The 24,687-nt window shown below is 41.7% G+C and overlaps 1 protein-coding gene across 1 annotated transcript in view; it reads right to left on the reverse strand.

The window, feature by feature from the left end:
• Nucleotides 1–405: 405 nt before the first annotated feature.
• LOC108697179 (phospholipid phosphatase 4) overlaps nucleotides 406–24,687 on the reverse strand; it is a 71,042-nt gene continuing 46,760 nt past the window's right edge. The window contains exons 4-7 of the mRNA XM_041570881.1: nucleotides 22,074–22,137; nucleotides 19,667–19,791; nucleotides 2,910–3,080; nucleotides 406–1,128 (exon numbers count right to left, since the gene is read on the reverse strand). Coding sequence (XP_041426815.1) covers nucleotides 929–1,128; nucleotides 2,910–3,080; nucleotides 19,667–19,791; nucleotides 22,074–22,137 — 560 coding nt within the window. The 3' untranslated portion in view covers nucleotides 406–928. The remainder of the gene's footprint in view (nucleotides 1,129–2,909; nucleotides 3,081–19,666; nucleotides 19,792–22,073; nucleotides 22,138–24,687) is intronic.

Below are 24,687 nucleotides of genomic sequence, written 5' to 3' on the forward strand. Positions count from 1 at the left end.
CAGATGGAGCGCTGAGAGCCTCACATGCTTATTATATAATATTAAGTTGGTCAATCAGAGTAAAGGAAGAGGCATGGGAGAAAAGGGGAAACCCATATAAACAGCTGCCTGTAGTCTGGTACCAGAAGCTCTATCTAAAAGACAGGCCCTAATAATAACTAGTAGTGATGGGCCAATTTATTCACCAGGCATGGACTCGAGGTGAATTTCCGCATTCTGCAAACTGCGAATTGTTTCGCAAAACTGCTGCAAAAATTCGCTGGCGAAAAGATTTGCTGCAACAACAAAAGTTGCTCATGTGAAAATTGTTGTGCGTCAAAATAATTTGACGAACATTGACTTTAATGCATTTGGACAAAAAAGTTGCACATTTAAAAATTTTTGCTCTTGTAATAATTTAAATAATCTTGACGCCCACTGACTTCAATGCGTTTCGCAATTTTTTTTTGCCAACGGGACAGATTCGCTCATCACTAATGACTAGGCTACCCGCTGGGACCCATGACTGATCCTGCACTTTGTTCAGTTAATTCCACTGCAAAGTGTAGTCATCTGAACGGCACTAATAAATTTGTGAAGTCAAGACGGCACAGCTAATTAATGGATAGAATCAAAAGGTACTAATAGCAAAAATATGTTATTAATGCTGGATTGAAGAATAGGTTTAGTATCAGCAATGCATGGTGAAGCTAAAGCCAGGGCTGTAGTGAAAGCTGTGATATGAGCAATGAATGTCAACAAGGATGGCCAATGTCAGTTCTTGGGGTTCGGCCCTCTTGGCATCCGACTAGTTGGCAACTGATGATGAGTTCACTGTAGGTGCCAGTCACACTGGCCGGATGTGCACGGTACCAGATACACAGTGCAGGGATGACCCCTTGCTTGAGGTTCCGGTTGCAGCTACAAGTCAGATGAGAGCAAATTCTGGTCATACAGGTCCCTCGGTCAGGCCCTCGTGCATTAGACCGTCACTGTTTTCTGTTGGCATTCGCTGCTCCTTCTTCTGGGGGGCCACCTGGTGCAGACACACAGACGGTCGGTGGCAGGAGGAGTGTGTCAGGGGAGGGTAATGCTGTCGATAACATAGGTAGGCTAAAATCAGGCCAATCACCCCACCAACAAAGGAATCTGGGAAAGAAGAAAACATATAAACACTGACAGTACAATATAGAAATATAATATGAACTGTAGAGACACCAAGGGGCAGATGTATGAAGGGTCGAATATCGAGGGTTAATTAACCCTCGATATTCGACTAGGAACTAAAATCGTTCGACTTCGAATATCGAAGTCGAACGATTTAGCGCAAATCCTGCGATCGAACGATCGAAGGATTATTCGTTCGATCGAACGATTAAATCCTTCGAATCGAACGATTCGAAGGATTTTAATACAACGATCGAAGGAATATCCTTCGATCAAAAAAACTTAGGAAAGCCTATGGGGACCTTCCCCATAGGCTAACATTGACTTCGGTAGCTTTTAGCTGCCGAACTAGGGGGTCGAAGTTTTTCTTAAAGAGACAGTACTTCGAAGTCGAACGATTTCGAAGTGGTCGAATAGTCGAACGATTTTTAGTTCGAATCGTTTGATTCGTAGTCGAAGTCGTAGTCGAAGGTCGAAGTAGCCCATTCGATGGTCGAAGTAGCCCAAAAAACACTTCGAAATTCGAAGTTTTTTTAATTCGAATCCTTCACTCGAGCTTTGTAAATGTGCCCCCTAATCTGTGTTACTGAGTAGCACTGGCTATCAGTGGAATTTGTCTGTCTGAGCATGTATCCATGGATCATGCCTAACTGAAGCATTCGGAATACACAAACAGTAGTGATGGGCGAATTTGCGCCAAAAAATTAGCGAAATACGCAAAACAGCGAAAAATTAGCGCAATTTTTTTTTTTGACACCATTTCGTGGCCATTTCGCGAATTTATTCGCCGGCGGCGAATCACGCAAATTTGCGCCTGGCGAATAAATTCGCCCACCACTAAAAAACATTTTTTTTTATTGCAATGAATGGTATGGGTGCCTATCTGCTGGCCAGGACAGGTGCTCACACTGTGCTAGAGTCCTGCGCGTGTCCAGTTGGGCAGACCCTGACCCGCTCTGGACCCAAAGACCCAATAAATGGTCATCCCTTCCCAATACCATACCCACCCTCCTTTCACCTTTAAAAAAGAGAACGAAAGCCTAACTAAAGAAGTAGCTTTTGTTTTGTGCATCTGTACCAGCCCAAGGCAACCACAGCCCTTTAGCAGTAAAGATCTGTGTCTCCAAAGATGCCCCAGTAGCTCCCCATCTTCTTTTCTGCTGATTCACTGCACATGCTCTGTGCTGCTGTCACTGACTGAGCTTAGGGGCCCACTCACAATATACAGTACACATAGAAATGTCACAATATAAGGCTGATTAGTCATTAATACAGATAATTACTACATGGCAGCACAGAAACCAGTGCAATTAGCATCAGAATTTAATAATCAGCAAACCTGTAGCATCAGCTTATATTACAGGGGAAGCTCATTTTCTGCTGGATAATTAGTGACGAGCCCTAAGCTTAGCTTCTCAACAGCCAATCAGAGCCCAGTGAGCATGTGAGTGTCACAGACACTTTCCAAGATGGTGACCCCCTGTGACAAGTTTGAAGTCCTGGATCATTGCTGCTATTGACAAGCTGAAACTTTAGCCTCGTGCAATAAGTTCATTATATAAAATATGGCATTTTTAGCCATATTAATTTTTAGGGTTTAGTTCTCCTTTAACCCGACCCAGAGATAGCCAAAACCTGTGTCAACAAAAGTGATGTCACCATGACATCACTTCAGAAACAGTCACCTTCTAACCTTGCCCACTTCAAAGCTGGTAACAGTGTCTGTGTCTGTTTGTGTGTAGGTTTGTATCCTGAGTTCTTACCCTGCCAGTGGTGCTTGTAGTCACACATGCGAGACAAAGCAATCATCATGGCACAATACAGCGGCAGGACGGCAGCACAGAGTCGCCAGCTCTTCCCTTGCCCAATTTCCGTGAAACAGTGCAGCTTCCCTGCTAGATAGAAGGAGGTGAACCCCAGTCCTGCGAAGGCAACTGTTGAAAGGAGAAAGATTGATACAGAGTAAATACAGCAAATTTATTCTAAGCAGGAAACGCCTATAAGAAATAAGGGGATTAAAAACAAGAAAACAACAGTTTTGCTTAGACTGTAAACTTTTGGAGTCAAGGGGGCTCATTTACTAACCCAATGGGTGCAAGTGCTGGAGTTCAAAGAAACTAAGGGGCAAATTTACTAAAGGGCGAAGTGGCTAACGCTAGTGAAAATTCGCCAGCGTGACGTCATTTCGTAACTTTGCCAATTTACTAACGGTTGCTGGCGTAAATTCGCTAGCAAAGTGGACCTACTCTATCGCTACTTCTGACGCTAACGCCAGGCGAAAGGGAGGTAACTACGATAATTCACTAACTTGCGCATTTTCCTGAACGTTACCTCTTGTACTAGACTTGCCTTCGCCACCTCAGACCAGGCGAAGTGCAAGAGAGTAGATAGGACTTGCTTCAAAAAAAGTTGAGATTTTTTCTAAGTCCCACAAAATACTTTTTTACTTTTTAAAGGGAGATAGACTGAAAAAGATTGTAATTTTTTTTGGGGGTACCCTCCTTCCCCCCTACATTTCCTGACATTTGGCACATAAACTATACAGTGGGCACATGTATAGGGCAAAATAACAACTCTATTTTATTTTATGAAGCTTTCCCAGCTTGTGTAGTGTAATGTATTTGCTGCTACATATACGTCCATTGTACTTTAACTCGGCGCCGTATGAAAATTAGGCATCGCTAGCGTAACTTCGCTTTGCTTGACGAATTAACGATAGCGCAACTTCGCTACCTTTCGCCTCCTTGAGAGCAACTTCGGATTTTACTGAATTAGCAGCTCCCTAGCGAACCTTCGCCTGGCGAAGTGCGGCGAAGCCAACGCTGGCGCAACTTCGAAGCTAAGTAAATTTGCCCCTAAGCCTCTTAGGGCCCATCCACAGAGGATTTGCACCCATGGGATTTGCACCCATGATTTCTGTACCTTATACAGGATTCAAAACCCAGCACCCTGTCCTCATGGGGAGAACAGTAGTAGACAAAATTCCCCTCTTTGCCTATCATTGGTCCAAATATTACTAACGACAAGTGTTCTATTGAATATACATGGAGCAATGGCAGGTAGACCTTAGTGCCAAACGCTCAAGTGAGCAGACATGGAGTCGATTTTGGCCAGAAAACTCGTGTGCACTGACAGGTGGGTTCCAATCTGATCCCATTAGGGTTGCCATCTTTTTTATTGGAGAATACCAGCCGTGCATTCTGGGGGCAGCCAATGACACAGAAATGGCAGTACAGTGAGGTACGAGGGGCTGGACAATGACATAAAGGGATGCCAATGGGCAGATCAGGCAGGAGGGTCGTGATAGGTGTAAAAAAAGACAAAAATGTAAGCTTGAGCAGGAATTTGGGTGGATCAGGGGCAGAACAAAGGGGTATTAGAAATTATCCAGCAAGTACATTGCCAGTAAATCTGTAATACTGGTTCTGTCAGATACAAAGCACATTAAGGGCAAAAATGTGTTTTCTACACTGGCAGTAAATGTAACGTATAACATAAACCTTGAGCCTAAAAAGGCCTGAGCTTGTTCTTATTTGTTCTTCTTTGTTCAGGGTGGATTTCAGCTACAAAATGCAACACAAGGGTTTTCTGGCTGAAATCTGCCCCATTTGCTCAGTGACTGGCCGACTGCATTCATTCCTGTCACTGCACACACAGGACAAATGCAGAAAGGATCACTCATTTCTCCACCCTGTGTGCCAATGCATGAGAGGGTATTTCGTTCCACCTTAGGGTAATGGGCACAGTGCCCCATGTGCTGGGTCCTGAGTATAAACACTGGCGGAGAAACAGCCAATCCCCTCTCATCTGCTCCTTCCTCTATCTGCACAGAGAGGCACAGCTTTGGCTTGTGTGCTGACACACAGTGAGGATTTTTGGCAAAGAAACACATGAGTCTGCATGTTGGCGGTTAAATTTGCTCCACCAACACGGTGCCCGACAGGACCCCCATCAGAAATCACAGGGCCCCATATGACTAAATTTCCTGGGCCCCCTGGGCTGAGCCGACCGCAAGCCCCACCTACAGGTCTGCCCTCCCTACCCCACCCCACAGGTCTGCCCCCCACCACACAGTAAAAAAACAAAAAAAATATTGGTGGCTAGGATTCCCACATGTTAATAAAAAATAAAAAGATATTGGTGGTCAGGGCCCCCCATAAAATAACATTTGTGGCCAAGGCCCCCTCATTAAAAAATATTGGTGGCTAGGACCCCACATGAGAAAAAAAAATTGGTGGCCAGGGTGGGCCCAAATTATAAGGATATTGGTGGCCAGGGCCCCTTAAACGTCCATGCCTTCCCGAAGTCAGCAGCTCTCAGAAAGATGGGGGGCCCGGCTAATCAAGTAAGTGTGGCGTGGCCGGGCCCCCCTTACCCTCAGGACCCCCTACAACTCTCCCCCCTGTCCCCCCCTGATGGCTGCCCTGGTGCCCGATAATGAAGAAATAGGCGTGAGCGGTTTGGCTGTTTCTCCTCCTGTGCTTATACTAGGGATCGAATCAATTAGTTTGGGATTCGGCCAAATCCCTAATATTTCATTAAGAATTTGAACAAATCCCAAAATTTGTTCATAGAACAAAAAAAAAGTCACATGATTTTAAGGATTCAAATTTGGTTCGGCCAGGCACTCGGATCCAGCTGTTTCCAAATCCTGCTGAAAAAGTCTGAATTCTGGCTGAATCCCAAACTGAATCCTGGATTCAGTGCAAACCCCAGTTTATAAGGGTTGACCGTAGCTTTAAATGATCTTTAGAAAAGAAACTATGACATTTCAACCCATTAAGATTGATATATTGTGCTGCTATTATCCTTAGCATTGAGACAAAGTCATTTTACAGCTTATTTCCACTGACAGTGGCCCTTTAAGCTATTTGCATTACAGCTTCAACGATTTTGGCATGAAGACATTTAAATTTGCTTCCAGAAAGAAAAAAGAAAAAAAAGCAGGATTCCAATTAATTTGTCAAACCGCTTGACGTCGACAAGTCTGCTACATAGACCAGTAGTAATCTGCAGAGCTTGCAATCCATCATGTTTACATTTGCAAACTGCAGGGAAAATATGTCAGTGTGTTGGCACGAGCAAGATGTTTACGCTCTTCCAGTAAACAAATATTAAATATTTTCCGTTAATGCGCTGCAACAATTACCTCCACTCACCCGTGAGATACAGAACTGCCGCAGAATGACATTCTGTCACCTAATGATCTGCACAGCCTGTATCTGCTTTATATCAGAAACAATGGATTTTATAATATAAAGGGCAATTTGGTCCATCTATACAGACCTGCCTTTATTGGGTCCAAACAAGACAGCAGCACCCTGTTTACATGGTTCCCAATCTGTGGCTATTGGGCTTTGCTGGGAGGAAGTGAGCTCTATAATTAAGTTTATTTCTATAAATGGAGTTTCTGAAACAAAAGCACAATAAGAATAAGGGTAACTGAGGCTAAAGTCTTATTAAGATCAATGGACACATGAGGTCGAGGGATACTTTGTGGAACAGCGATATGATTGGACACTGATGTAGGGGCCCCTGGGAAATTCCCTGTATGGTGTATCCTAAAAAAAAACACATGGGGCAGTTGATATTAAATTTAAGGTTCCGCTCGCACACCCTGGCCTACAAATCAATGCCTGGTGCTGGGTGATGGAGGGATCGGCACCCTCCAAATTGTATAATAGAACAGGAATCACTGGCACTCGAAGGCAGGTCCAAGCAGCCCTTGCGTGTTTATTCAGCAGAAAATGCAACGTTGATAAAGGGGTTTACCCCGAAACGTTGCATTTTCTGCTGAATAAACACGCAAGGGCTTGGCCCTGCTTGCACCTGCCTTCGAGTGCCAGTGATTCCTGTTCTATTATGCAGTTAATATTAAGACTTTCATTTCATAGTTAGCAAGCTGGCACAAACCAGACCATCATAATTAAAGTGGTGCAATTAAAAAGTAGTTTATTCTAGGAAGATACATATCAGCCAGCCTTACACGTTTCATGCCAAAAGGGGCACTTAATTATAGGCTAATTCATGTCCTTTGGCCTATGATAAAGTCCAGCTTGTGCCAGCCTGCTAACTCTGAAATTAAAGTGTCTGTAACCTTCCTGAAGCCAAAAGCATGTGCACATGGACCCCTCACATAATTTGGTGCGTGTACCCCAACAGTCTCTTTGGATTCTGTATGGCTGATTTATTAGTGAAAGGAAAGGTTGCCCTGCGAGACACACATTGTTGGCATGGCAGTAAAGGTCATTGGAATAGCAAGCGTCACGGCTTTGTGATTAAAGAAAAGACAGACTATTTCTGAAAGAATCAATAAAATGAGCATTGCTGCTAAAAAAGATGAATGTGAGAAGGTTTTAACAACAACAACAGATTGATTCACCTGAGATATGGTACAGAGATGGCATTAGCATCAAGGCACAGGGACAGAATAAGACAAAAGGGCAATGCAGAGAGTTTGGGGCCTTCATCTGATGGGTTGCAAAAATCAGGAATGTCCCTCCATGAGCCCTACAGCTGCTCTCCCTGTAGAGTCAAAGACATTGGCATTTTGGGACTTTCATGCCAACTCCATATATTTTGTGATGTGCAACAGTTTAATCAAAATCATAGATGGCTTTTCTTCCTGAGTAGAACAAGGGTCACCCCACATCTGTGCCATGTTCATAATAAAAGATGGATCAAGCAATAATCACCCGGGAATCTGTCAGTATTAACCGTCCAATAGTTGATCGAGCATTGTTGTGTGGTTGGCATTTTACAAGGGTAAATGCCCAGTATTAGGAAGGCTTGATAAAAAATGGTTCCATTCTGACCTGGGCACTGTATTTGGAAATTTAATCTGTGTTAGATACTTTTGAAAGTTCTTGTTTTTTCCCCCACAGTCCAAGACAATGCTGCTAGGTTACAAACATACAAAAAAAAGAAAAAAAAGGAACAAAGCACATTTCCTGGTCCCCTTTTTCACAAATGAATTTAGTATCTAAGCTAATGCATGTATTTTTCAAAACAGGGGTTTTTTAGTTACAAAATTATGATCATAAAATTGATAAGCCACCACACCACGTCAAGGTAAACCCCTTATGGTGGCTCCAGACCAAGGTATCGGCTTAAATGGGAGTGATACCAAAGCATTAATTTTTTACTATGGTTTGTTCCTTCCTCCTCCGCTTAAGGCTTGTAAAAGAAGTCATTGCCCAGACCAGCACCAAAGTACTTATCTAACTGGGTTCAATCCTCTCCTACGCCACAGCATTTATAGGGGAGAGGTTGCCCTGATCTAAGCAATGGTTTCATAGGCTTGTCCTTCCTCCCCCACCTGCTGCTTTTAAAAGAGAGTGATTGCCAGAACCAATACCTATTTTAAAGGCATAAGACCACCATTAAATGGATGGGTATGGGGGTGCTAAAACTGGTTTCTAAAGAAACTATTGGGGCAGAGAAATTGGACCATAAACTGCATATGGCAGGGGCGGAACTACCAGGGGAGCAGGGGGTGCTAGCGGGCCAGGGCCCGCACCCCCTCAGGGCCCCCCCGGCAGTCCGCCCGCCGCATGTTCGGCAGCCAGTTCCGGGTTTACGGAGGGGGCGGGGGCCTGGCTGCGCGTCCTGCGCCAGGGCCCAACCCCCTCTAGTTCCGTTTTTGGCATATGGGCCGGAAATTAAGGTCAATTTGCCACATTCTAAATCAGTGGTCCCCAACCAGTGGCTCAGGAGCAACATGTTTCTCACAAACCCCTTGTGGCCTCAATCCTAGTGGCCTCAAAGCAGGTGCTTATTTTTTAGGCTTTTTTTTTTTATTTCTAGGCTTGGAGAAGTTTTGGTTGTATAAAAACCAATTGCACTGAGCCTCCTGTAGGCTGCCAGTCCACCTAGGAACTACCAAATAGCCAATCACAACACTTATTTGGCACCCCAAGAACATTTCTCATTCTTGTGTTGCTCTCCAACTCCTTTTCTATCTGAATATTGCTCACGAGTAAAAAAAAGGTTGGGGACCCTTGTTCTAAATAGAAACCTAAGAAACTCTTGGATATGGAGATAACTATAAATTCTCTAAATCCATCAGATTTAGAGAACATCTCTTCCCTCTTGGTACAGGGCCATACATGTCATGGATACACAGCATATTGCAACAACATCAGAGGCTGGAGAGAAGAGACCCTACTTTTACACTGCAAATGAATATGTATCAGATGAAGAAGCCCATTAATATGAGCGGCAGGAAACCTATTATTTACTTCACTATCTCCAACCTTGTCAGATAATCCTTAGATCAACTCTGGGTAATGAATGTATGATTTATGTAGCATTTTACAGAGTGAAATCATCCTCTGGATCAGACACTTGGAAAATAGCAAAATACAAACATAAAAAAACAAAAAGCAATATAAAAAAAATAATGCATCTTCCTGCCTGCTCCATCAGCAAGTAAGAAGGTTCCTATTATACAGACCTACTAAAAAGATTTGAGTGGAGCCTGATAGAGTATTGGCAGTAAATCTCAAGTCACCTTGTGCCAAGGGCACACAATGAGCGCTTATAATCAGTCACAAAGATGAGTCAGGAGAACAGATTTGTGTTTGTTTAGGACATAAAAGACCTGCCCGTGTCAGGCAGTTTATAAGCTCATAATAGATCTAATATATCTGTACTTTGTTATTATGTAAAAAATGCTAATATACTTAAAATATTCCAAAGATATTGGAAAATGGGTATTATCTCCATACATAATAACATAGTTTATGTTGGTGCCAAAAAATATGTATATGTATAGGTACTACTACAAAACTAATTCATAATTCATAATCAAATATTATAAAAGTTAATCATGGGGAATATACTCACAATTCACCCCAGTCCTAGGGTGTAAGTCCAAGTCAACATTTCAGAAAAAGAAAATGTGAGTATCCCCCAAAAATAATGAATCAATCAATTAAAAAATTGAGAAATTTATTAGGACATCAGAGCAAGACCTAACGCGTTTCGTGCCTGCTGGGGTACTTATTAATATGAGTAAGTGCCCCAGCAGGCACGAAACGCGTTAGGTTGCTCTGATGTCCAAATAAATTTCTCAATTTTTTAATTGATTGATTCATTATTTTTGAGTGATACTCACATTTTCTTTTTCTGAAATGTTGACATTGTCTCCATACACCCATTGAAAGGGCAAATAATGCCAGTGCTACGTACAGAATGAGCAAACACAGATGTGCCCAACACAAACAGATGGCACTGTAGGTGAAGAAGATGTCCAGAAGAGAGTTAGGTTTATGGTACAGGTATGAGATCCCTTATCTGGAAACCGATTATCCTGCTCCAATTATGGAAAGTCAGTCTCCCATAGACTCCATTTTATCCATATCATCCAAATTTTAAAAAATGATTTCCTTTTTCTCTGTTATAATAAAACAGTAACTTGTACTTCTTCTCAACAACGATATAATTAATCCTTACGGTATGAAGATCAAAATTACAGAAAGACCCCTTATCCAGAAACCCCAGGTCCTTAGCATTCTGGACAACAGGTCCCATTCCTACACCATCTGCAGCAAGATGTTCTTGCAGGTCTTTGGAGGTGATCTTTGGGTTGTCTGTAACCATTCTCACAATCCTCCGCATATGCCGCTCCTGTATTTTTCTTGGCCTGCCAGACCTGGGTTTTACAGCAACTGTGCCTGTGGCCTTCCATTTCCTGATTACATTCCTTACAGCTGAAACTGACAGTTTAAACCTCTGAGATAGCTTTTTGTAGCCTTCCTCTAAACCATGATAATGAACAATCTTTGTTTTCAGATCTTTTGAGAGTTGCTTTGAGGATCCCATGCTGTCACTCTTCAGAGGAGAGTCAAACAGAAGCACAACTTGCAATTGGCCTCCTTAAATATCTTTTCTCATGATTGGACAACCAGTTTGGTGTTGCCAGTAATCAGTATTGAGCAGTTACATGCATTCAAACATTTCGCACAGCCAGTTTTTCACATTTGATTTAATTTCATTCTGAATACTGCTTCACTAAAAATCTTCTTTCAGAAAACACCCCAGTACTCAGATGTTCCTGGGAAATGAAAGACATACCACTGTTATCTTTTTTGTTGAAATTAGAGTAAATGTAGTCTGTTATAATGCAGACTGATAGGTGTTGCCAGACTTTTTGATATGACTGTATATTCTGCCCAGAAAGAGAACAAGGTGAGTGGCTTTTGCTTAGGGGCAGCTAGAACGATAAGGTAATCGCCCGTCATTGGAGATCTATCAACCCACAAACCATAACAGAATGGACAAACGAAACGGGGAACATCATGAGAAAGGAGGAACTACTCAGTTATGTCCATGAAAAGCAGGAGCAGAACAGTTAAGCTTGTAATTAAACCAAGATAGCATACTTTAAATATCAGAGTACACTCCTTAACCGGAGTAGGAATATAGTCTTAATACTATAGAACAGTGGTCCCCAACCTTTTTAACCTGTGAGCAACATTTAAATCTAAACAGAGTTGGGGAGCAACACAAGCATGAAAAAGTCTCTTGGGGTGCCAAATAGGGCAATGATTAGCTTTTTGGTAGCCCCTGTGTGGACTGGAAACCTACAAGAGGCTCTACTTGGCACTATACTTAGTTTAAAACTTGCTTTCAAGCTTGGGATTCAAAAATAAGCAATTGCTTTGAGGACCCTGAGAGCAACAGCCAAGGGGTTGGAGAGCAACATGTTGCTCACGAGCTACTGGTTGCGGATCACTGCTATAGAAGGTGTAAATGATGTAAACCCCCCGGCTTATACCGTAGAGTTACATGGAGCAGGTGGCTATTCCTAATCCGTTACTGTATTATTTCTTTAAATTTATTTGCTTCTGCTTTTTATTTTCAAAATTGAATTATGGCAAAATGTACACAATTATTTGTTTTCGTGAAAAAATAAAGAATAAATAAATTAAAAAAAAGAATATTAGGTATAATAGGCATGGAAATCGGAATTATGAAAAGATTCCTTATCCGGAAAACCTCAGTTCCTGAGCATTTTGGATAATAGATCCCATATCCCTAATAAATATGATATAAAAGACAAAGAAATGCTGTTGTAATATTTCTACTTTTAAGAAAAATGTGTGTAGGTGACTAAGAAAGCATGCACCTGTTGGATTTGAAAGTGGTCTCTGGTAGTGATATAATTGGATCAGCATAACATGCTCCAATCAGATGCTGACTCAAAAAGCAGGGACGTGTCATTTGTAAGGGATGGATCTAAGATTGCAAGCGTGCTGCCATGACAGATGCGCCCCATCAGCGACAGTCGAGAAATGCTTTAATCATTAGTAAAGCAGATCAAAAATATGCTCCCAGTCATTGTCAGGCAAACATAATGAACAATATCTGTCTGGAGACTGGCCTCAATAACACAGCTCCTGGCTGTAGCTACTGAATAACACAAATTGTCTTGTCATCTACTGGGAATTAGTCATATTTTCATAACAACGATGAACATGATGCGACTGTGAGATAAATGTGGTGACACTCACGGTGGCTGTGGATAGCCATTTATCCTTCAAAAGAAAAGAAAAAGATAGTAAGAGCCCCCATACTCTCAAATGAATGAACTAACTTATCTAAATTATATAGTGAACCAATGAGCTGATAATTATAAAGTGCTTGTGCTAATAAAAAAGATTTGCTTGATTAATTAAAGCCTTTTGATAGGCTTTAAATAAATAATTAACAAAACAACAAGTTCAGAGAAGCATAGAGTTGCTTTTTCTGTGTATTAAAAATAGCCAGTGCCAACTTGTTGATTCATGTACTTAATCTATAAGCGATAGATTCAAGATTCCAATAAGTTATAAGGTGCAAGTGCTCAAATGTTATTCAGTTTCCGACTGGGTGTGGTTCAAAATGATTAATTTATGCAAGTGCTAGTGCATTATAAAATCACAAGGTAATTCATTAATAATATAGTTTAACGAAAAAAGGAACCAGGACCAACATTCAAGGAAATTTGAGTAGGAAAAGTTTTCTTCTCAAATTTCCTTGAATGTTGGTCCTGGTTCCTTTTTAGAGAAGAAGCAGGTACGGGACAGGAGCAATGGAAACATATTGCAGGTTTTGTGGGTGAGGGTCGGGTACAGATTGAGTTTTTCCTGACCTGCACATCACTACTGTGGAAAGCATAAAAATGCCATCCAATGGGAAAAGTAACCATCCATGAACAAGGGCCTTGAAGCTCTGGACAATTGAATACACCAACTTTGCTGCTCTCGGGTATCCTTTTCTGGGTGAACATGCAGTTCCAAAAATCTACAATGCTTCACAAGCACTCAAGCAAATTAAAAAGAGTTAAATCTGCAAAAAGTTTATATGTATGTGTCGCCTTGAATTTGGAAATATCACATGGGCTCCTTGGGTGGGGGATTAGCTAAAAGCACAAAGGAAATATTCTGTTTTTAATAGTTGTTAGTTCCTATATCGGCGCTGCCCAATTTGCCACCTTCTTGTTGTTACACAGCAAATCTCAGCATGCCGCAGACAGTCAAAGGCTCGAAAGGGGGAGATGATCTATCTGTCTCTCAAACATGTATTAAATCTCTACATCAGTCAGTATCCCCTCCAGGACAACTCAATACTTCTGCTCTTCCCGTAGAAGACAATGGTTCTGCTGTCTCCCTTGTTGTGCCCAGAGTTTTCTAAAAGACTTTCATTAAAAGAAAACAAAAGAAACATCTTCTAACATTGTTTCTATATCTCAGTTAATCCCATCTACTGGCCTGGAATATCAAGTACATGTTTGTGTGCTGTAGGGTGTGATTTGGGATTAAGAAGTATTGTTTTTGCTTTGCCGTGAAAATCCCAGATAAAGAAATTTAATTTCACTTTTCGACAAGCAACAAACATATAACTGGAGTTTGGTCACCATAAAAGCACAAGAATTATTGATAAAGTGCTCAACAATGCAGAATAATTTGTGCTCTTACTATTTACACCCTGGTATGGTAGGTAGGCACATAAAAAGTTTTTTTTTCAGCAACAAAGTGCCAACATATAATTCCTGTTCTACTTTGGAGACTACATAGTGGCCCCAGACCCTACAGTTCCCATAGTCAACGCCTAGCCCACTTAATTCCCAATCAAATATACAGTATAGTAAACTCCCTTTACTTCAAGAGCTGTTAGTTATAATATAACGGGATCAGGCAGCTGTTAACTGCTATAAAACCTCCCAAAATTAAGTTGGTAGTACCAGTATGGGACCTGTTATCCAGAATGCTTGAGACCCTGGGTTTTTCCGGATAAGGGATCTTTCCATAATTTAGAACTCCATACCTTAAAGGCATACTGTCATGGGAAAACATGTTTTTTTCAAAATGCATTATTTAATAGTGCTGTTGCAGCAGGATTCTGCACTGAAATCCATTTTTCAAAAGAGCAAACAGAATTTTTTTATTCAATTTTGAAATCTGACATGGTTCTAGACATATTGTCAGTTTCCCAGGTGCCTCCAGTCATGTGACCTGTGCTCTGATAAACTTTAGTCACTCTTTACAGCTGTAGTGCAATTTGGAGTAATATCACCCCCTCCCTTCCACCCCCCAGCAGCCAAACAAAAGAACAATGGGGAGGTAACCAGATAGCAGCTCCCTAACACAAGATAACAGCTGCCTCGTAGATCTAAAAACAACACTCAATAGTAAAAGCCAAGTCCCACTGAGACACATTAGGAGAAATAACAGCCTGCCAGAAAGCAGTTCCATCCTAAAGTGCAGGCACAAGTCACATGACTGGGCAGCTGGGAAACTGCCAAAATGTCTAGCCAAACGGGCGCGAATTTCACGCAAAATTCGCGAATTTTTCAGCGAAGCGAAACGGCGCAAATTCGCCCATCACTAATTATTATATCTAATATATCCTTTTGCCTAGAAGATGTATTAGAGCTCACTTTATTAAAATCACCAGACATCATGTCTCTCTGCATGCAGAATTTGTGCAAAAGGCCGTTATTTTGTTAGTACTGGAATCAGTTATATGAGTGAGCTCTAATTCATCTTCTATGAAAGGGAGCCCCTCTATAAGATATATTGGCTCTAACTGTCAATGAATATCTGACACCCAACTGCTGCATGAAGAGAGAATGAAGAGATGCTGAGAGAGGGATAGTGAATATAAACTTGATTATTTCAGAAACTATGCAGAATATTTAATTGATTATATTTAGAATGTTTCTTATTTCAGTATGATGAAGCTTATATCATTTTTTTAATTTTGATTTTCGCAATTTTTGAGTTTTAAGAGAATTAAGATATATAAAGAGCGTATCTTTGACTTGGATCTTGTTGTCTGAAAGTCCTAAAGACCTAAATTTGGCTGTACACATACTCTTAGGGGCAGATTTACAAAGGGTCGAATATCGAGGGTTAATTAACCCTCGATATTCGTTTGCCAAAGGTAAATCTTTCGAATATCGAAGTCAAAGGATTTACTGCAATTAGTTCGATCAAACGAAAAATCGTTCGATCAACAATTAAATCCTTCGAATTGAACAATTCGAAGGATTTTAATCCATCGATCGAACGATTTTTCTACGACCAAAAAAAGCTTAGAAAGCCTATGGGGACCTCCCCCATAGGCTAACATTGAGGTTGGGTAGGTTTTAGGTGGCGAAGTACGGGGTTGAAGTTTTTTTTAAAGAGACAGTACTTTGACTATCGAATAGTCAAACGATTTGTAGTTCGAATTGTTCGATTCAAAGTCGTAGTCGAAGGTCGAAGTAGCCAATTCGATGGTCGAAGTAGCCAAAAAAATCATTCGAAATTTGACGTTTTTTTTATTCTATTCTTTCACTTGAACTAAGTAAATGTGCCCCTTAGTTCTACTGGTTGATCTAGACATTTTACCTGATTTGGCCACCCATGTGTTGGGTTAAATAGGTTGGTTCTAATTTCCAGACCCTCCCCAACAATGGGATCTGATAATTATCTTGTGCAAAGCACTTGACCTTGGGCCACATCCAAGGAGTAACGCAATCTTTTGACAACAAGACTTTCCTCCTGTTCCAAAACTTAACAAACAGAAAGTTTCTACATTGATTCCCTGAATAGGATGAGTTACTACCACTTCTGTTAAAAGTGACTGATTGTTTTGCCTCCGATAAGGAATAATGATATGTTCGTATGGATCACATATAAGGTACTAGCTTTTTAATACTGGGAAAAAATTATTTTTAACAAATGTAATTATTTGATTAAAAATGAGTCTATGGGAGCCTTTCTGGATAACAGGTTTCCAGCATATCCCTGACCTGCACTTACTCAATATGGATAATATAGTCTCTGTATTTGTCTATTTATTATTATATGATCTTTCATATTTCCAGTGGTGACTATGGATAATACCCTTTAAATCTTGCATAGATTTCAGGTGACAAACGCACCTTGCCCAATGCATAAAGGAGATGAATTAGAATAGTAAGCGGTGGGAAGAGGATCCTATTCATCTTGTGTTTGTTGGAACAGCTAAATTCTGAGTAGATTACTCCATCTCCCACGACATCGACCACAGCAGACAATGTAGCGACTCATTAATCTCACAGTTTCTACAGCTCCCAGGCATCTCATAAAAACTGGAGCAGGATTTATACCGCTCCCAGAGTGGTGATCCGATTCCTAATCTCAGCTGGATTTGACGCTACTAATTATGGTTACAGATGGGGGTTTATTTATTCTGCAGTGCACTTTAGCAGTGGGGTGACAAATAGATGCCCTCTATGAAAGACAAAACCTCTTGTAAGTCTTTCTATGCAGAACTTTAATCCTCGGCAAAATTAATGGAGGATCTATACTGCCCACATATCTATTGATATTTGTTATCGGTTTTTGAACAAATTAGCCCAATATTGGTCCATGTCATCAGAGATCACAGTCACAATCAATTGACAATCACACATCAGTCAGACATGTTAGAATATTCCATCTAATGACTTCAGTAACCTTCTGCTAGACCCACAGTGCTTAAGGCCAATCTGGCCATTGATCCAGTGGTTCAATGATGGGATATTTGCATCAATGATCAGCTGTAGAACAATTACTTCCCATTGATGACTCCACAACCAGATATAGAACTTGGGGGTAATGGAATAACACATACAAAGAATGCTGTGATTCTAGAAACCCATAGCAGTCAGTAGGTAGGGCATGTAAAGTCTAAAATAGAATAAGGCTAGAAATGCTGTATTTTGTATACTAAATATAAACATAAACTTACTGCACCACAAGCCTAATCAAACAAATTATTTATGCTTTCAAAGTTGGCTACAGGGGGTCACCATCTTGTAACTTTGTTAAACATCTTTGCAAGACTAAGACTGTGCACATGCTCAGTGTGGTCTCGGCTGCTTAGGGATCGTCATAAACAAAGCTGCTTGAGTTCTGCATGGCTGGGAAGTAAGGCGGGGGCTCCCCCTGCTGTTCATATGTATGATTGTTTCCCTGCTCAGCAGTTAGGGACCGTCTGACAATTCCAATCCACAGCAGTAAATGAAGGGAGAATTTCCCTGCATACAATCAGGTTTCTTATAAAAACGGTACACATTTTTTAATTAAAGTACATTGGAGATAGGTTTCTTTTTCATTAACGAAAGTAAAAATGTGATTTTATAGAGTCCTACCCCCTTCCTCTATCATTCTCTTTTCTTCTTCCTTTTATTTCTTTTTTCCTACTATATTTAACTTTTGTTATATGATACTTTCCAATCCGATTACCACTACTTGTCATGAATCCCTGAGATATTCTCTGACTTGTAAATATCCATTTTCTCTTGTGACCTGACTGTTGAATTATATGACTGGATTGTGGAAGAAATAAATAAAAAGTTGAAAAAATGTGATTTTATTTTTTTGCCTTTACATGCCCTTTAATTATATCTTAGTTGGGATCAAGTACAAGGCACTGTTTTATTATTATAGATATAGAGAAAAAGGAAATAATTTTAAAAAATGTGGATTATGTGGATAAAGTGGAATCTATAGGAGACAGCCTTTCCATAATTTGGAGCTTTCTGGATAATGGGTTTCCAGATAACAGATCCAATACCTGTAAAAAGGAATATTCTTATGATGCGGCTTGCAGTATAAACGTATGTCACGGTTGGTCATGAAATCACACGGAGCGGCATCTTTTGTAAGTTGCTGACGGAAATAAAACCAAAGAAAGGGAAGGAAAGATAAGCAGGTGAGAAATAAAAGCTGTTTTCTTTTGGCAGCTGTAGTTTCCCAGCAAAGGCTTCAATGGCAGAACTTTAGCCATGCACCACTGAGTGAAGAGCACTTAGAGAACTGAAATATCCAGATACTGCCGACGCTTTATGTCAGGACACTCGGGGTGCCACGCATCATCAGTTCCATGGAAATAAGGAAGACAAAGCTTCCCCAATTAACTGGCATGAAAAAGAAAGCAAAGGAGCCTTTTGTAACGGCTTTGTTTCATTGAATGCAAGAGCAACAGGTGATCTATAGAAAACTCTCTCCTCTTATTTCACTCTGTTCTGCCCAAAGTGTTAGTTTCTTAAAGGGGAAGGAAACCTAGTCGGCGCAAACCCCCCACCCCCCCTCCCGTTTGTTGCCCACCCTCCTTCCTCCCCCCTGGCCTACCCGTCCAGCTGGGCAAATGCCCCTAACTTGTTACTTACCCTTCTGCGCAGGTCCAGTCCAGGGAGTTCACCGACGACATCTTCTTCCACGCGATCTTCTTCCTGCTGTGAACGGCGCATGCGCAGTAGGATCATTTCGCCGGTACGATCTACTGCGCATGCACGTGACTTTTGGCGCGAAAACGGCGTTCAAAGCAGCAAGAAGATCGCGTGGAAGAATATGTCGTCGGTGAACTCCCTGGACTGGACCTGCGCAGAAGGGTAAGTAACAAATTAGGGGCATTTGCCCAGCGGGGCGGGTAGGCCAGGGGGAGGAGGGAGGGTGGGCAACAAACGGGAGGGGGGGTTTGCGACGACTAGGTTTCCTTCCCCTTTAAAGGAGAAGGAAATTCCTGTTACACTTGGGGGCAGATTTGCTAAAGGGCGAAGTGAAAATTCGCCAGCGTGACATCTTTCAGGCACTTCGTCGATCCAGGCGAATTTTAGTGAACGTTACCTCTCTAGGCGTTTTAGTAAACGTTACCTCTTTCGACCAACTTGCCTTCGCCAGTTCAGACCAGGCGAAGTGCAATGGAGTGCAGAGGAAAAATTTTGCAAGTCCCAAAAAACGCTGTTGTCTTTTCCTTTTTTCAGAGTGATAGCCTGCAAAAGTCCTTAAATTTTTTTTGGGGTAACCAGGTTCCCCCATGCATAGAGTCTATGGGAGATGGCCTTTCCGTAATTCTGAGCTTTCTGGATAATCGGTTTCCAGATAACAGATCCCACACGTGTATTAAAGAAATGGAGTGGAGCTGAACATTTTTTTTTACTTGTTCGTTCAACAAGTTTCATTGCACACATTGCAGATGCAAGTGATAAATAATGCCGTTTGGATTACCTGAAAGTACTTACAGGAGGAGTGAATGCTTGGGAAGCTTTTTCTGCCTTCAGCCACCACGCTGGCATCCCCAGTGCAATGCATCCCCTCATTGGAGACTCCGTCGGGAAAGCAGCGGTAGAAGAAGTCAGGACGAGGCCTGAAAGAAACAAATCATGAGCTTTGTTGGCTTCCAAGTTTAGGTGGCTCTCTATTGTTCTGTTTGGAGGCTGAGGCTCCTTTTCATTCCTCATCTGCTAATGCACTGACCAACATGGGGCATTGGCAGAGGACTTTTTCCATGTCCAACTGGAGAACCAATTGGTGAACCATCAAATATCAATGACTCAAATATACTGCTTGGAACTGTCCAGCTGGCATGCCTGAAAATGTTTACTCTTTTATTAGTACGTGTATGATCAGCTTTACACTGAACTGAGGAAACACTAGAGCTGAAGATGCCACATTTCCTAGAGAATAAGGATACAGATTACATTTCAGTTGCCTGCACGTTATAAATTCATATCCTTATTGTCAAAAACCTTCTACTTAATCACCATGCTATATATACAAGACAAGTCATCCCTAGACTGTAGAACCTGCACTGGCTTGGAAGACCTGCGTTGATATTAATGATAATTTATTTAATTACAGCACCGCTTGTCATAAGCTTCGGCTCTACACTGGACTTAACTGCCCCAGTTAATAAAGTGCAACTCAAACACTCTTATACTTTTAAATCCCAGATAAGGAACCTGTGACCTTCCAATGTTTGCTGAGCTACACCCTCAATATCACACCGACATCTAAAGGCAGCATCTGAGCTAGGTTCCAGCCCAACACCCGGAAGGTCACAAACTGTCCATTCCAATGTTTTATTGAGTTTTAAACATAAATGGTCAAGTTTTTAAAATTTCATAATCCATAAGTGAAAGTTAAAGTTGATTCAGTAGATAGGTCATTCATTCAAGTAGATCTTTGGCTTAAACACAACACAGGAGAGAAGCCCTTCAAAGAACAGGTCCAGTCAATGTGGCACACAATTGCTAGACAGAAATATTTAAGCATATTTCTACCCAGGGCAGCCATCAGGGGGGGGATAGAGGGGAGAGTTGTAGGGGGCCCGAGGGTAAGGGGGGCCCCGGCCATGCGACACCTACTTGATTAGCCGAGCTGCTGACTTCGGGAAGGCATGGACGTTTAAGGGGCCTTGGCCACCAATTTTCTCATAATGTGGGGGGGGGGCTGGCCACCAATTTTTTTTTCTCATGTGGGGTCCTAGCCACCAATATTATATATATAATGGGGGGGCCCTGGCCACAAATGTTTTTTTATGGGGGGCCCTGACAACCAATATCTTTTTATTTTTTATTAACATGTGGGAACCCTAGCCACATGTGGGAACCCTAGCCACCAATATTTTTTTTTTACTGTGGGGTGGGGAGGGCGGACCTGTAGATGGGGCTTGCGGTGGACAATTTTATCGTATGGGGCCCTGCAATTTCTGATGGCGGTCCTGTTTCTACCCATATTATCCTATGTACCTTATGTTTAGGGGGCATTTTATAATTAAACATAGATTCATAGAGTATGTGGAGCCTTGGACAGGCTGGGGGGGTGAAAAAAACCTCTTGAGGAACAAATCTGCCCTACAAAGTCATCAAAGTGACACTGTGAACATATATAATAAGGATGGCACTGTGTAGAAACTGTAGCTCTGGGTTGCAAAAGGAGCCGGAATTAGTGATGGGCGAATAAATTCGTCAGGCATGGATTTGCAGTGAATTTCCTCATTTCCACGCCCACAAATAAATTCTCAAAACTGCGTCAAAAATTCGCTGGTGAAAAATTAACTGCAACAAAAAAGTTGCATAAAATTGTTGTGCGTCAAAATTATTTGGACGCCCATTTACTTTAATGTATTTGGACAAAATAGTTGCGGAGTATAAAAATTGTCGCTTGTGTCAAAATTATTTTGACGCCCAATCACTTCAACGCGTTTTGCAAATTTTTCAATGTTTCGCTAATTTTTTTGCCGTTTCACAAATTTTTCAGAGAAGCCAAAACGGACAGATTTGCCCATCACTAGCCAGAATAGCACCGGGCAGCAATGAATTTGCGGTGGAAATGTGAATAAATGAAAATCTTAATGTGGCAATGTAAATCTTAATAATCTGGATGTCACTAGTGATGGACGAATTTGCGAAACGGCGCTGGCCGTTTTTTTCCATTGTGTAGAAAAAATTTTTTGACGCCGGCGATTTTTTTCGGGTGAATTTTCATGGGCGTTTCGCAAATTTATTTGTTGGCGGCGAATCGCGCAAATTCGCCGCGAATTTGCGCCTGGTGAATAAATTCGCCGATCACTAGATGTCACATAATAATCGAAAGACTTTTTGCATTCTGGCATGGGGGGGGGTAAGAAGAGAACAGGTAACGTACCTTCCCACTATGAGTTTGATGGTATTTGTGCAAACTCCATTCAGAGCCAATGCCAAGGAGACAGCTGCATGGGAAATCATAAAAAATCAGTTAGCAGGATTCTACTTTCTTATTGGTGCTTGATTGTTAATATATACAACTACCTTAGCCAAGTTTGATCATGGAGCTTGTAGCTTTCCGGCTGTGGCAGAACTACAGCTCCAACCATTCCAAAGGCAGGAGAGCTGGAGTTCTGTCACAGATTGAATGCTGAAGATTAACTATCCATTTCCATTTCTTTTACATACCGACCCATGCATCTGACTTGGACTTCTTGTATACCCTGTAATGTAGCCTATGCCATTGTTCAGCAGAACCACCTACTGCATTTGTTAAAACAGCATATTTTATCATACTTTATCATTCCGTACATCAGCTCCCCCTATATGAACCTGGTTAATTTTTGGCCATGCACCATTCTGCCCACTCCTGCCCTGTTTTGTCTAGATCTCTGTCCATTCCAACCAACCATGTCTAGTTCCACCTCCACTTTGCTCCCTTCAATGCCATGCAATTTGCATTTTTTCATCGGATCTCCTGGTCTCTGTGGTGCCTTATATGCAGAGTTAAAAAGTGTTAGGTCAGAGAAGAAAAGTGGCAAGTTACCAAAGTTTGGGAATATCACAGCAGCTGTGTATCTACTTGGGTGGCAAAAGGAGCAACTGCAACAGGGTCTGGCCAGCAATGCAGAGGCTACAATGGCTTCTTTACTTATGTCACTGTGTTAACAAGTTACCAGAGGAGGCAAAAATCTGCTTCTAGAAACTTTAAGAGCTGAATTTCCAGTTTTTAAACCAGAAATTTGGCTCTCCTATTGCAGTAACCGCAATTGCTCTCTCTGCACTAGCAATGTGTCCCCACTAGATCCCCTCCAGTGAAGAAGTACAGGGGACATCCCTGGAGCCATCTCAGGCAGCTCCTGACGTGGAATTGCCCCTGGAAATGGGTGATTGTTGGAGCAATGACATTAAAGGGGAACCAAACCCCTCTACTAATAAAAATTGCTACCCCCTATCCTACATATTCCCCCATCCCTGCTCCCCCCAGCCTAGGTGTTAACTCCTGTAATTGCCCTTAAATCTCTACTTACCTCTAGTTTCAGATTCAGTGGAGCTCACGGGCTCCGGCTCTTCGGTCTTCTTTGACAATTTCCGTCACTTTCGGCGCATGCGCAGTTGTCATGAACTTGAAGACTGCCCTAACTGCGCATGCGCCGATACGTAACTCGCTTCCCGAAGAAGACTGAAGATGGTGCCCGTGAGCTCCGATAGGCTGAATCTACAATGAGAAGTAAGTAAAGAATTAGGGGCAATTACAGGAGTTAACTAGGGATGGGCAAATTTTTTAGTCGGTTTCGATGCGCAAATGACGCCCATAGACTTGTATGGAGTTGGAGGCAAAAATAAATTTTGCCGCCCATAGATTTTAATGGGCGTCGGCGACATTTCGCCGGCAGCTGATTTTTGTCTTAACTATACGGGTCAAATTCACCCATCCTTGGCGTTAACACCTAGGCTGGGGGGAGCAGGGACGGGGGACTATGTAGGGAGTAGTGGATTGATTTGAATTAGAGACCATTATGAATAGGAGAAGGCATTTGTTTTTAGATGGGGTCAGTGACCCCCTTTTGAAAGCCAGAAAGAGTCGGAAGAACAAGGCAATTAGTACAATAAAACTATAAAAAAAAGAACCAAACAAGCAATGACGACCAATTGAAAAGTTGTTGAAATAGTTACAATTAACTAAAAGTTAACTTAAAGGTGAACCTTTAATTATAGCCTGCAAATGAAGGACACAATAATCAGGTTGCAGTAAATAAAGACTCTTTGTGCTAGCATCTCCTGTGTTTGGCAGGTGCTCGTACAATGCCGTGATTCTGTATATCAGACCTTATATGTGAGACACAGGATCTAGCCCCATCCGTGCAAAAATCCATATATTTGTCTGACATGACCTTTTATCCTTACCGCAACTGCATCAATAGGTCTCCATTGTATAGATGTTTTCATTTAGGGAAAATGATTTCTTGACCATTGTGCTGCTGGCTTTCAATCAATAAATCAATACTGGCTACCGTGCAGTGCTACGGTTATTATGGGAGCTGAAAGGTGTCCACTCCAAGTTGTGCAACAAAAACCTTTGTGTGTGTTGAGAGTGTAAAAAGCAATAAATCACTAGCTGTGTGTTACTGCTGCGTGGGGGAGGAATCTATTCACACAGTGCCTGGGATATTGGTTATTGAGTTAATATTGGCTCCCAGTTCTCTCATTGGGGCAGATTCACTAAAGGGCGAATTGTTGCCAGCGACGGCTTTGCACATGGACGTCTTTATTAGACATGTTGGTACAAATGCTTGAAGTGGCCACTTTTTATTACAAATGTCCAAGAAACCTGAATAAAGACAAAAGAGATCCGAGCCTACCCTAAAATGAATGTTCCATGCCCCTCAAATGTCTGGGGGAAAATGTTAACCCAAAAAAAGTTTAATAGTTAGGACTTTTGCAGGCAAAATCCCGCTTTAAAAATGTTGCCAGGGTTTTCGCAACTGGATATGAAGTGACATAAGATTGAGGAA

This window comes from Xenopus laevis, chromosome 7S (assembly GCF_017654675.1).
Source record: "Xenopus laevis strain J_2021 chromosome 7S, Xenopus_laevis_v10.1, whole genome shotgun sequence".
NCBI lineage: Eukaryota > Metazoa > Chordata > Amphibia > Anura > Pipidae > Xenopus > Xenopus laevis.